Genomic DNA, 14,236 nt, shown 5'->3' with positions numbered 1-14,236 from the left:
TAACAACTACAGTTAGACCCTTGAAATGTCTTTCTGCTACAGCTATGACACAGGACGTTTCACAGCCCATCATCTTCACAGTTGGGCTCAAAATGCTATGAGCTGAAGAACCACACAGTACATCTAATGCAAAGAAGATAACTGAAGAACAAATGGGCGAAAACCCGTATAAACACCAGTGAGCCGTTTCAACTGTGGAGGGACCACCAAGAGTGGCGAGGGATGAGAAAGATGAAGAGGTTGCTCTGTTTCTGTTTGGCAGGTTCTTAGCATTCATTCTCTTTTGCTCACATTTGTTTCAGTATTGTTTTGTCTGATTTTCAAATGTTTGTGGTGGGTTATTCCAACATTTTGAGATCAGTGGTTCGCCTTGGCAATGGACGTGCATGAATGTAGAGGGTGGAGCTTCTGAAGGACCCGCAAAGGGAGGGGTGTATTTGTTTCATTCTTGAGTTCAAACAGCAGCAGTCCTTCCCGAGAATCACTTACCCCACCTTTAAATACTTTGGTTAGTTAAAGGGATAATTGGCTGCAACACTGTTTACCCCTGAAATTCTGAAAGTGTTTTGTAGATTCATACAATTTGGCATAGTGGTGAGTAGATATTGAATGAATTCGAATTTTTGGGTGAACTATCCCTTTAAGCCTGGGATTGGTTCTGACCTGGTGGCTCTGACTTACCCATGGCTTTGGTCTCTTCTCCCTTGGCATTGAGGATAGAAAACTTAAACTTGGCGCGCACCTCACTCTTTGGGCAGCTGACTAAGAGCAAGTAAAGTGACAGATAGTCTTTGCTCTCCTCATCCAGACCTTTAGGATTTACACGTAAACACCTGAGGGAAAGAAAAGGAAGAGACTGGTAAGAGAGATAACGCTGAAGGGTGACCTGATGCTTCAGTTCCTAGAGGCCTAGAGGCACTTTTCTTCATAATTGTATGCAATGGTTACATTGTTATAAAAATGAAAATTAGGCTAATTGTGAGTATGAAAATACAACCTCCGCTAAAAGAGCTGGAAACAAAGCCATACTCTATTGAGTCACTTTGTTTCACAGATTTTCATAGAAAGCTGCAGTACATTACTGTGGAACAAAGAGGAAAGTCTTTTTAACACAAACACAGCAACCAAAATACATGCCAATATTTGTCAGCAACAGCAATAATCTGGCAAAAGGCTGAACTGGCAAAAGGAAAACATTTCACAGCTCAAGTGTGTACACGGAGGGCAGGGGACACCTCTGTTTCAGAAATACAAAAAAAAAAAGCTGGTTCTGGAGTATCAGTATGGTACAGTTACCAAGCCTGTGACACAACATTGATTTTTTGGCCCGCAGTGATTTCTGAATGGGGGTTAGCAACTAGTTTTCTAGCTAAACATGAAACTGAAAACAAATACAGTGAGCCAATACACTCACAATATATTTGATAACTTAGATTTGCTGTGCTCAGTTACAGTACATCAATGCTTCAGCTGAGTCACTGTGTTTTTGTGGTTACAGAGAGCAGCCTCAAAAGAATCCTAGCTTTGCACACTGTCTTTGTAACATATGGTTTGTTTGTTGCACATGCTGTTATACAGCTTAAAAACAGTAAAAGGAAGCACATGCCCATATGGACAATTACTTAACATAAGAAGCATCTGGAAGCTGGGGTTCTACCAAAGCACTTGAGACAAAACATTTGAAATTGTCCTCGTTAATCCAGTCATCCATCTATCCAGCCATTCATGTCTAGGTCACAGTGACAGCGGAAGAAGTAGAAGTCCAGCTCCACCAGCTGAGGGTATTACCAGACCAGGAGGGATATGTAAACCCTCTAACATGTTTCAGATATTCTCTTATCCTTTCCTACCAATTGAATATGCTTCCACAGGAACACATCCAGAAAGTATTAGCTCAGTGCAAACCACCTTAACTCCGTCCAGAGCAAACTGAAATCCTATTTTCCTGCTGGTCAGAGCTTCGATTCCACCACGCTGTCTGGCATAAGCCTTCCATAGACAACTTGACACGTGGATTATACTTTTTAAAAATGTGAACCTCCCCTATCTTACAAGCACTACCCTAGACCTTCACATGATACTGAAGAGTTGCATCAACCAAGACAGTCAATATGCAGAGTCTTCAGATTTAATTTGTCACTTTGGTAGAACAATACGCAAAGTAAGCTGTATGTCCCTTTACCTAAATACATCATCCATCTTTCTCAGGGAATCCCAGAGTGTATTGATGTAAGATATAATATCTCCTGGAGGCATCCAAGAGGCATCGGAGTCAGATGCTAATGTTACCTCAACAGACACGTTTGCATGCCAAATAGAAGTGTAGAGCTTTAATCTGCTCTGGGGGAACTTGAATTAATGTAATTTTTCCATTTCAGGGCAAATCTGGTGCCACTGCACCCTCCCTCAACGATGTCTATTCAATACATGGTCAAGAATTCCCCAAATATACAGAGACATTTTCATGAAAATATACGATAACTCTGACTTTATGAATTGCATTTAAACATGTCTCATCATATTAGTATATATAAGTTAAACATATTTCTCCTAGTATTTGAGGCTAATGCAACATGACAAAAAAAGGGAACGCCAGATTTGTCGAAATTCAGGCATGACAATGACACCTCATTTATTATTTCGAACACACAAGTAAGTAAACGTCAGTGCTGATTTAGAATAAATGAAGGGACAAAGGATACCACTAGAGCAAAATGATAAAGAGGTTGATGAATTTACTCTGTAATGCTTTATCTCTTGAATGAAGACAACGATTGGATGAGCCTTGAGAGAGCTGTTTGAGTTCTCAGAGATCTCCTCTATAGATTTCAGCAGCTCCACTAACCAGCCTTTGACTAACCATTTGAGTTTGTCGTTGGCTCCAGAGGAGAAAGTGGAACTTTTGATGACCTCGCCCATCTCCTCGCGACAAAAGCTGAAGTTGTTGATGGTCCACATGTAGGAGAACTTCACCACTTTGATCTGCACAGAGAGGACACAGGAAGGGCTGAGACCAGACCTCTTTATTTATATATTTATCTATTCTATATGGGTAAGTGGTGTTTGGTCAGCCTGGACTTCAAAACCACACATCAAAAGTGCCTTTCATCTAAATAAACACAGACAACAAACGAATGGAAAGAAGAAAGGATATTGTTAAAGTAGCAGCACAAAAAAACAAACAATTTTACAAGGACAGAGATGAAAAAATAGACATCATCAATGACATAGTTTATCTACCGTGGCTCCTAACAGAGGAGTGATATCTGAACTAGCAAGGTCTGAAACAAAAACAATTTCACAGTAGGCAATGTCAAAATTATGCTCATGTTTCTCTATGCAATCAGAAACTGGAAAAATCCAAACATGGTTAATGTCCATTCAGCTGCTCAATGGAATGAGCAAATTAAATCACATAAAATACAAGTTTTTCTGACAAATCACAATCATCTTCATTGACCCTCTTCTGTCTCGACTTGGCTTATTTCAAGAAGCAATGCCCAAAACCGAGCAAGAGAGTGAAGGAACACGTTTGAGTTTTTACTCAAAAATATACAACAATTCTCAACTGAGATCACAGTCAGTTCCATCCCTACCCTTCTTATCAGCCTTGACTCACCTATACCTGCGTTGTAGGCGAAACGCAGCTAACACTTATTGACACACAGACAGTTCCACCTCGCTTGCTCTTACTTCTCATCAATGTTGTTTCTTGATCCTGGTATTTTGCAGAGTAAAGGCAATCTGCCTTTTGTTCACACTTGCAGGCACATGCACTGTGCACGTGAATAATAACTTCCCAAGCGTATTCAGGTGTTTCACACTTTGTCCACGTTAATGCGGATATTTTGCAAAACAAACCGTTTCCTGTCTTTGGGCCACTCAAATGGCGTTTTAAGTCACCTCAAGTGGGATTTCTACAAATGCGTTCCAAAGTGCAGATTGTCAAACACTGTTTGGGAAACGATGACATCACAGCTTACTTTGCGCATGCCCATTGTTGCTCTGTGTAACGAGCATGCAGCAGAAACAACAACAACAATGGTGGTTGTATAGCGCTGAAGGTCAATGAGTTCACTGAAGAAACTCACAATGTTCCCTGGTGTTTGATGGATTGTTGATGTAGACATTATCGCCACGCTTGTTTGAGTGTTTAAAGTCTTAATTGTGTTCCCGTCTAGAAGGATATATTTTGTTTTTCTTTAGTAAAAGTAATATATAAAAATATATATCTGCAGCAGTCTAGACAGGGCCTCAATGTTATGCGCTCCATGCAGCAACTGTCCCACACTGAGTAAAACAACATACAAATCTCTTTTAAATCAAACAGCAAATACACATTTATTTACACAGAACTGATGACAGCCCTTTATGAAACATTTTTCACCACTGGAATTCAAGCACTAACACCACACATCCAGAAGTCATGCATCCCTCCTCACCTGAGTGTAACACCAGCTCTCAGCCACGGGGCCGCTGGACATTTCTGCCGGGGAGGGGGGGCTTGGTGCTCTGGACATTGCCAGGCTCGATGCAGAGAGAACCTGAATGGGGCCAGAGCACCAGCCAGGTGTTGGGTGAGGTGGTTCAGGGTGTGTAGTGGAGAGGGGGGCCGATAACAGGTCAAGCTGGCCGCCTCTTAAACAACACCATCCGTACTGTGAGCTGCAGGAGGATGAATCCAGTACAACAGGATGAGCAGACTCCAAAATAGCAACGGGCACCCTGTAGGGACACAGAAATACAGTCATTAAAATAAATGTGACTTCATACGCGTGGCACATTTCTATAAAAAATGTGTGACCTTGTGCACGTTGTTGTGTGTATGTGTTTGTATTTGTGCGCATTAAGGTAATTTCTAATTGAATGGGGTAATAGAGCGGTATATCGCAGCAAGTAGAACGCAAGGGCTCTGAATTCATTTGTTTTAAAAGACGTGTCAGCATTCAGAGCACAGCAGTGGCACGCACTCTGCTTTAGTGAGGGAAGCCTTCCTTAATCTGCGCCTGGTGTCGTCTTTGTTTTGCTTTGAGAGGAGCAGAGTGCTGCGCCAGCCATCTGATTCCAGACTGCAACCGTCTGCTTTGGCTCTGAGTGAAAGGGCAAGACGTAAGACTTTCATCTCCAGCTGCCAGTCTATATTCATACAAATACAAGGTCACACAGTTCTTTGAAAAGGCAGCAATGGCTAAGGAAGCTTCAAATTTTGTTTTTTTTATAAGCATCCGTATCCTTGATTTTTTTTGTATGCCTCTTGTTGATAGCCGTGGCATCACCTTTGTCTGTCCATCTGTCCCATTTTTATAAACACAGTATCTTAGGAAGTTTTTCAAATTCGGGCAAAAACATCAACATTAACTACACAGAATGTGGTGGTCATATGTCAATGGTCCTTTAGTCTGACTGACTGGATGCATTGGGACCTATTTTTAGCAGAATTCTCCTCTCCTTCTGCTGCCGCCAAGCTCCATCTTCAAAACTCTTTTTGCTACAGTAAACAATCACAGCAACCTTTGAGTTGGTACAAAGTGAAACTGAATTGAAAATGAAAGTTTTGAAAAAGATTTGGATCTTGTAAGCACACAGTCGGCAAAGGTCTTTCACAGTTTTTTTACCTCCGCCATTGAAGTTATGTTTTTATCTGCGTGCTAGCTGGATTGTGCAAGAACTACTTGATGGATTCTCACACAACGTGATGGAAAGGGGCCGTATTGGTCAGGAGTGAACCGCTTTAAACTTGGGTATTGTGAGGTCACTGTGATCTCACAAAAATGTGTTGAGCTCTGTAAATGACATATTTTACCAACACCTTGAAAAGATGTCTTAACTTGGACTCAAAGGGACTGAATAGATTTTGGTAGTCAAAGATCCAACATCACAAAAGACAGCTTCAGCCATTATTCAAGAATAATATGTTTTTTTGGAAATTACTCATTGGGTAAAATTATGACATGATGATTGCATCTATATTAGCCTGAAGTTATAGTGATTTTCAGCAAAAGACCAGTTTCTGGCCATATATCATGACTCTGACACTAATTTAGATGGTGACCACATTTCCTGCATGACTTTCATTCTCAAGTTTCATTCTGAAAACCTGCAATTGAGATTGGCACTGCAAAGGCCATATCATGTCTCACTATCTGTTTGTGGCAAAGGGAAACTTCCCCATTATTTTTATCAAATTTTTCTTCCTTTAAAACAAAAGCAGCCTCATGGGAAAATCTTTTAAAAAAAGGCACAAGTGAAAGTTTGGTTTCAAAGCTTCATTTCTCTGTTACCTAAATCCCTCATTTCCGCTGGATTCATGTCCCTGCTCCTTTCATATTCCTCCCCAGACATTTCATACCCAAGTCATCACAAGGTCTCAGGATTTGGCTTTTCCCACTCAACCTGCACGTCCTTCCAATCTCCAGCCAAAGAAATCATCCACTTTGGTGCTTAATTAGTGGCTGATTGAAAGAAAAGTTCAGGACCTGTGAAAACCTGTCAGAAATTAGAGTATGAGAGCAAGAGTGCATAAAAGATGGAGCAAGAAATGAGAGGAAGGTATAAAGTGAGAGCGACCTCTGTCTTTGCGAAAGGATCGGAGACGACAGGGGCGACACCGAGACTTCGACAGCTCCAGACCGAGACATGGCTTAATTAATGTTTAGAGATAACGCCTGGATCTGATCTTTCTCAATTCTGCGCCCCCCTTTTCTTCTTTTGTGCTATTTGTATCTGATGAAAAACACTGGTGGCATTTTCGCTCAGTAAAACAATACAATATTAATCACAAAAGTTGGGAGAACAAGGCTGCCCTGATTTGCAATTTAAATTACCTGAGACTTCCTGGCAATTAATTATAGTTTATATGAGTGAGTGAGAGCGTGTGTGTGTTTCTCTCGGTGTGTGCGTGTGTATGTGTCATCATTCGGGCTTTGTTTCACAGCATATTCCAGGCACAATTTACTGAGTGCTCCTCTTGTATATTGTCCCTTATAGAGCACCATGAATGCCTAGTAATCACAGGGAATCAATTTAAGAAAACATGACAACACTGGCAGCAATGCTAACAGCCTCACAGCTTTCTAAATAGACCCAGATGACACTTAACCAGAGTATCGCTGAAGATATTATTTTTTTCATCCTTTTCATGACAAACATCAAGAGCACAGGGGCAGAAGGAAAGCTGCAATAACGATTCAGAGAGACTGAGTTGATGTGTGCTAATCAACGGCCCCCCTCACTAGAAATGTCTTCAGACAGTTCATTTGTCACGAGAAATCAGCTGATGACACTGTGAATGGGAAAAATTACTTAAAGGCGATAATGCACAGTGCATAGAGAAAATAAATATTGTCAAATCACAGTGTACGTCTGGAAGAGATTCGCAAAGACTGTGTTTCCCCTCCAAAAGGCAATTAAACGACCATGGAGGTAATGGATATGCTGTACTTCAGATAAGGGCTGAAGTGTTTGATGCAGCTACTTGGATGTCATCAGCATCTCATAGGCTGGATTAAAAAGTAGTGGAATTTATGATGAGGGTTCGAAGCTTTGAGACGTCAATACAGAAAGAGAACAAAACAAGTAGGAATTATAAGCAGAAAACGCCTTAATCTCCTCACCAGCAAATGCAGCAAGAAGCACACAACAGCTTATCACATTGCATACATATGCATACAAAGGCCCTGCAGTGGATTCTATATTGTGAAGCCTTTCTTGTTGACTTCTTACTGGGATTCAATGCAGCAATTCATGAGGGCTGTTGTTATACTGATTAAACTATAGCGGAGGCTGTATTTTTCCTCAAGTTTAAACAGCCATTCAACATCATGAGCTACACAAAGACGCTTTCGATTGTATGAGTGTATGTGACAGACTGCAGCTTTGTACAAAGACTCAAGTGATGCAATAATATGATTTAGTGTAGGATAAAAGTGGTTTGGGATTTTCTCTCTGTCTGTCTGTTGGTTAGCCAACTCTGCCATGTTTATAGAAGACTGACATTTATGAGTGTGGGCAATTGGCTGGGCCTTGGCAGAAGTATGCACTCTCTGAGTTCTAGTGTTATTTACGGCTAAATCTGTATATATTTTTTCATTTAAATAACGAATCTATTTATTGTATTGTCCAGATGCATTTTTTTTTATCTTTAATGATTAATTGATTAACAAAATTGCAGGTGATTATCTGTCAACTGAGTAATGATTGTTTCAACAATGACATGATATAGTCATGTCTTCCACTGTTATATGTGAATATTTTGTCCCTTTATATCAGGAATTTGCTTCCAAATCTTCAAGCATGATTTGCATACGTCGTTGTAGGTGGAATAGAAGAATGACTGGTGGGGCCTAATATTTTTGGTAACAAACATTCTCAATAAAAAAGAAAACACTTTAAACAGGTACTTTGACACTATGATGCTGTTTCATAGCTACGTTGGTTGAACTGGGACTTAAGAAACAACAGAGCCGTCACCACAAAAGGAGAACATTTGCATTTTTGTATGTGTTCTGTATGTGCAATGCAGCAAGTGTGCAAGCATATGTTAAGAGGGAGGGGAGGAGGATGGGCAACCTCCATCCTGCATCTTAGGTCCCACGCCTGCTTCCAGGGAGGGGGAGCCAGATGAGGAGAGACAGACCTGGAGCCCATTTATATTCATTACAGGAAGACAGTCCGCTCTCACTCTGCCAGTCCAGCCTCCATCTCTGTCACACACCTCAGCCCGCCGGGGAGGAGGGTCCGACAAACCAACAGACAGGAGATTCAACGTCCTCTGTATAAACAAGAGCTTAGCAAGATGATGGCGGATCCGCTTCCCCATTAGGATGAGAGCTGGAGGCTGCCAGCTGCCCAGTGTACTGACCACGCCACGTACAGTCATTCCACCGCCAGCTCATGTTGCCCACCGAGTCCACACATCAGCCCATGGTGTTGTAATGCTTGTGCTGTGATATTAACTCCATCTGTAAATTTGACATGGTGATAGCATATATCTTTGCGCATATGTTACCTCCATCTGCAAATCTGATAACATGAACAGCTTACAATGCATATTTATACTCCAGGACGATTTTCTGTTCATTTGTTTTTCCATCTGTGCTCGTGACAATCCGGATCGCTGGTGATGCACAGCTACCGCGACCTGCCAGTCTCTGAACACGTTTTATCTACTGTATATTCAGTGTGTTACTATATGTTTGAATACGATAATGTTACCTTTACTACAACTCTTATGCAAATAAGAAACACTTACTGTCCCTTATGGAAACCTGTCTCTGTGGTTTAATTAACGTTTTCTACTGCAATCTAAATTGATGGTGTTACCAATGAAACAGTAACAGAAATAAACATGTTGACACAGTGGCCTCTGATGTAATGCTTAATACGCACCAGAAAAATTAGGATCTAGACAACAAAAAAATGGAGCCACAACTTTGCTATTTTTAGATCTGTGCCACAAATGAGCCTACATACTTCTTGCCTGACGAAGGCACGGAAGAAATCCTCATTTACATCCTCATAATTAAAGGTCTATTTTGTATAAACTATAAATCCTTTTGTAGCAAATGTGTGATTTCGAGGAGTTTTGATTAATTTGACTTGACTTGTCTTGTCCTATTAACTAAATCTAATAGGTTTATCCTCTGTACAGTGGTGATTTGACAGTATTTCTTCATCTTGTGCGACTTAGATCTACCCTGTCAGACGAGGATGAGCTGTCAAAGCTAAGCCTCAGCTGTACTTAGTCTCAGCTGCGCTCTAATCTGCGAGCAAATTTGCTGATATTAAAATCTTAGACTAAACGTGAGCATATTAACATGCATGTTGAGGCATTAGCTCATACAATTAAAACATTTCCTTTTCCTATTGGCTGGCTAAAAGTGGAGACGGCTTATCAATTAACTCAGCGAACTCTGTAAAGTAAGTGCTCATGCGTGGCAGAGTTGCAGAGTGGACTCTATTGACCTACTGTTGGGCTGAGAGAGAGAGAGCTTAGACCTGTTTGCCTACTTGTCTTTTGCTGAGAGCTGTTAAGCCATTTGCCTCCAGAATGTTTTCTCTTGGAACAGCCGCAAAATTCGAGCAAGAATATTTTCAGCAACATTGATTGGGCAGGGTGATTGTTGGATGGCTGCCCGAGCTGGCCTCTGATCTCGACTCAGGGCAATCCCCCAAACAACCTATTGCTCAATCTCTTTTATTTCTTTTATTTGTATTATTTCACACTATGAAAGCTGTCTAGATTTTTTCACACAAGTTTCCTGCTTGTGCCAACTGCTGCACCTAAAAGGTGAGGTTTTCAGTTTTATTTACCATTAACTGACCAGACACAGCCACTTTGCTTTGCATGTCTGATATTTGCTGCTAATAATGGCAAAATACTAAATTTTTACAAAAAAAGAAGTCACTGTCCACACTTTCTTATAAGATAATGTAGGCTCCGTTTTCTTCGAGATCAGTATATGCCCATAACATGATGATAAGGTATTATATGTTAAACCAATTGATTTGTATGAAATTGTCAAGTTTGTCCCAAAAGTCCTTCAGTAAGGCCACATGGCAGGGACATGAGGCAACCAGGCCTGCTGTGGAGTAGGAGGTGAAGACTGACAGAATAGAGCAATGGGTATCCTGGATTTCCTTAAAGCTATTGCTCAGATGCTCGGCAGAAAATAACTTCATTATAAAAAAATGAAAAACACAAAAACACACTCTGCATGCAAGCACCCACACACACCCACACACACACACATGCACACACACAAATATGTCTCTATCTAAAGTCCCTTTAACTTGCAAAATGAAAGGGAAACATCAAATACACCGAACCACCCACTAGCCTCTCCCTCAGGGTCCCTCTTACTGCTGGGAAGAGATGAAAATGGGTGGTACGGTGCCGAGACACCACCACCAGGTGGACAGAGGGTGGAGCTGCGTGATTTTGGCTGCTGGAGAAAAGGCTGCGATCACAGCACCTATCGTGGAGTGTTTTGAGGGTCACCTTGTGAGACGATAGGCAGCGAGTGTAACAGTGAGGTACAAAGATGAGCTGCAGGGTTTGGAAAGACAAAGTACAAGAGAGGGAGTGACAAAAATACCCCAAAAGCTGAGGCTAAGTGACAAAGTGTTGCAGCCTTGAGCGTATGCATGACGCATGTCTGAATGTAAATCAAACACCAATATGCTAGCTCGCTTTTACACAGCTGATAGTCAACCGTGTGCTCTTCATACAACCCCCCTGTCCTCTCCCATCACCACCCTCTTCCTTTCAGCTCTGGTGAAAAAAATCTGACAGAGGGTTAACGAAGCCTGTTTATTATAAGGTCAGATTCCATTAAAGGCAGACTGCAGCTCCAATGAAAGCTTACAGGGAGCGAAAGCTGGCAGCGAATGCATCCGGGGGATCAGCAAGACTGATCAAGTGAAGTAAGCTGACCCCCACTTCTATAAAAAAAATTACCATACACAGCTGGACAACTGGGGCTCTTCCTGTCAAATACGCACATACACAGGAGTTGTAGGTGTAAGATTCAGGAGTTTTGGCAGCCGTCAGGCAGACGTGAGAGAGAGAGGGAAGTAACTTGGAGTTGACTCTGACATTATTGGCAAGAAAATCTAAACTATATTAGAAGCTGCCGAAGGTGAGTCTGGCAGGCAAAATTGACAGAAGAGGAGAATCTTCTCTGAGGTGCAAGCGAAAGACACACACACACACACACACACACACACAAACACACACACACACACACACACACACACACACACACACACACACACACACACACACACACACACACACACACACACACACACACACACACACACACACACACACAAGTGTGAACAAGACGGGAGGTGGAGCATATATGAAACCATTTCTGCTCTAGAACAGTGTCCGTCCATCTTGCCCCAGGCAATGTTGAACGCCCTGACACTCACTGAGAGAGAGAAAAGGAGGGTGAAAACAGGGATCAGAGAATGCCAGGACAAGCGGGCACACATGCATGACAGGGCTGAGCGCCGACTCGGCGGCAGTGTTGAGGAGACGCTGGAGTGTGTCGGATCCAGGGCCGCAGGAGGTATGATGGATTAAGAGGCGCTGGCAGAGACAGAGGCCCTCTCTGAACCGTGGAGTTAACCCCAGTGAAACAACATCACCATCCCTCTCCATATCACTGATGGTGTCTTCTCTGAGTGTCTCTCTTTCTTTTCCTCTTTCTTGTTATTTCTCCCCATTTCAAACCCTCAGTCAGACGTCTAATTTCCCCAATTAAACCTACAAAATTGCTAGAATACCAGGCAACCTTGCCAATGACACACTTCTTTCTTAATGCTATGATTTGATAGCATTTCCTGCTTTAAAAGATAAGAAAATAAGAAAGTGAAATAATAAGTCACAGTGAGATCGCTCAGCCTAAACGCTAATGTTAATATCATTGCTTCACTTTAAAGTGTTAAAGTGAGTTATATCAATAACTTATTTCTGTTTTATCAACTATATTTAATCGTCTTTGCAAGTCAGTAAAAACAAATGTTGATGCTTTGTCATACATTTTGCCACAAAGCTGCACTTTATGAATGACTGCCTGATAAATAAAAAGTCTTGTGTACTTCATACAAACACAAATACCTTTATACTGCAATGACTTCCAGTCCTAGTGAATCACATTACACATGCAAATCAATCTATTTGCATACTCCTCTGCAGTTTTTTGCACACTCAGCTAGAAATATCAGATATTACTTATTCAATAAGACTGACCTAAAAAAGAACCCTGCACTGCTGCTGTACTGTACAGCAGTAACAGTTGCATGTGGTTTTCAAACACATCGTTGTGTATAAAACACAGTGTATGTGTACATTAGCATCCTGGAGCCTGACGTCTGAAGCCTTTCAGTCTGCGCTCTCTTACAACCTCTCCACCAATTAACCATCTATACACTCACAGCACAACACACGCACATGCATAACAAACTTACAGCACAGAAGAGAGGTGCGCGACAACATGATACTATCCCCTTCTCCAACACAGAAATCAACTAAGCAACAAGTCTGAGAGTGACTATCAAAATAAAATTATTTTAGACAGCATATACCAATGAGCAACAATGTTGGTATACATATATATAGCTGACTCTTTTATCCAAAGCGACTTACAATAAGTGCATTCAACCATGAGGGTACAAGACCCAGAACAACACAAATCAAGAAAGTACTATTTCTGTGTATACATACCCAAACATTAGGTATTATACAAAACATATATAATGATCATGGACATAAGTATTCCTGATTAAATCATTAGAACAAAGACAAGACATCAGTTGTTAGTCAGCCTGATTATAATTTTTCTTGGTAATGCCAGAAACCCATTATCTGCTGTTTATAAGCAGCAACATTTCGTGGGGGGTCCCCAGGAAAAAGGGACCGGGGAGCAGCTATATTGAGCCAAACTGAGCCCGCCCTCCAATAAACACTGAAATTACAGTGCTGATAGCAAAAAGCATGAGGCAGGGGGTTTGAGGCCAATTATAGAATTTAGGGGAATTACAAAATTGTTGGTGCTGTGGATCAGCCTTTCTCGGGGGGGCCTCTAGACTCGGGCCCGAAGGTCATTGCCTGCTTTGCCTTTGGCAACACCCCTGTTTCTACTGCCACCCTCATTCTCACAGAGAGAAAGAGAGAGAGAGAGAGAGAGAGAGAGAGAGAGAGAGAGAGAGAGAGAGAGAGAGAGAGAGAGAGAGAGAGAGAGAGAGAGAGAGAGAGAAAGAGGGGGACGGGTTTCGCTCCGCACATATGGCAGAAATAATAATTGGAACTAATAATACATATTCACCATGTTGGAGTGTGAACCAGATAGTTACTGCGTCCCGATGGAGAGAAACGGAAATTATTTAGGAAGAGCTGAATTGATTCACACGTTATCATAGTGTGACACCCCTATAATATATGCACACACACACATACATGTACACCCACACATCATATATATGATGCGGCTGATGAGTGATCGGAGGACCTCTTCGTTCCCCTGAACAAAGATGATAGACAATATACTTGTGCAGCAATGTTTGTATTGGATGTGCTCCTGCGGGGTTGTTTTTTTTACCCTCCCTGTTTATTTTCTGCCCTGCAGAGGCTCTCTGCATGAAGTTTCATTCTCATGAAATGAGCCAAGCTTGAAGCAAAAGGGAGGAGTGAATGGAGGGAGAGGGATTTGTTTTGTTACTGCACTCA

General features: G+C 41.6%; 1 protein-coding gene across 1 annotated transcript in view; it reads right to left on the bottom strand.

Annotated features, from left to right (window-relative positions):
• spop (speckle type BTB/POZ protein) overlaps positions 1–14,236 on the bottom strand; it is a 93,041-nt gene that overhangs the window by 45,017 nt on the left and 33,788 nt on the right. The window contains exons 2-4 of the mRNA XM_061090091.1: positions 4,443–4,725; positions 2,861–2,982; positions 682–833 (exon numbers count right to left, since the gene is read on the bottom strand). Coding sequence (XP_060946074.1) covers positions 682–833; positions 2,861–2,982; positions 4,443–4,520 — 352 coding nt within the window. The 5' untranslated portion in view covers positions 4,521–4,725. The remainder of the gene's footprint in view (positions 1–681; positions 834–2,860; positions 2,983–4,442; positions 4,726–14,236) is intronic.

This window comes from Limanda limanda, chromosome 17 (assembly GCF_963576545.1).
Source record: "Limanda limanda chromosome 17, fLimLim1.1, whole genome shotgun sequence".
In the NCBI taxonomy this organism is placed as follows: domain Eukaryota; kingdom Metazoa; phylum Chordata; class Actinopteri; order Pleuronectiformes; family Pleuronectidae; genus Limanda; species Limanda limanda.
The sequence above is the reverse complement of the archived record's forward strand: the minus strand, read 5'-3'. Positions and strand labels throughout refer to the sequence as shown.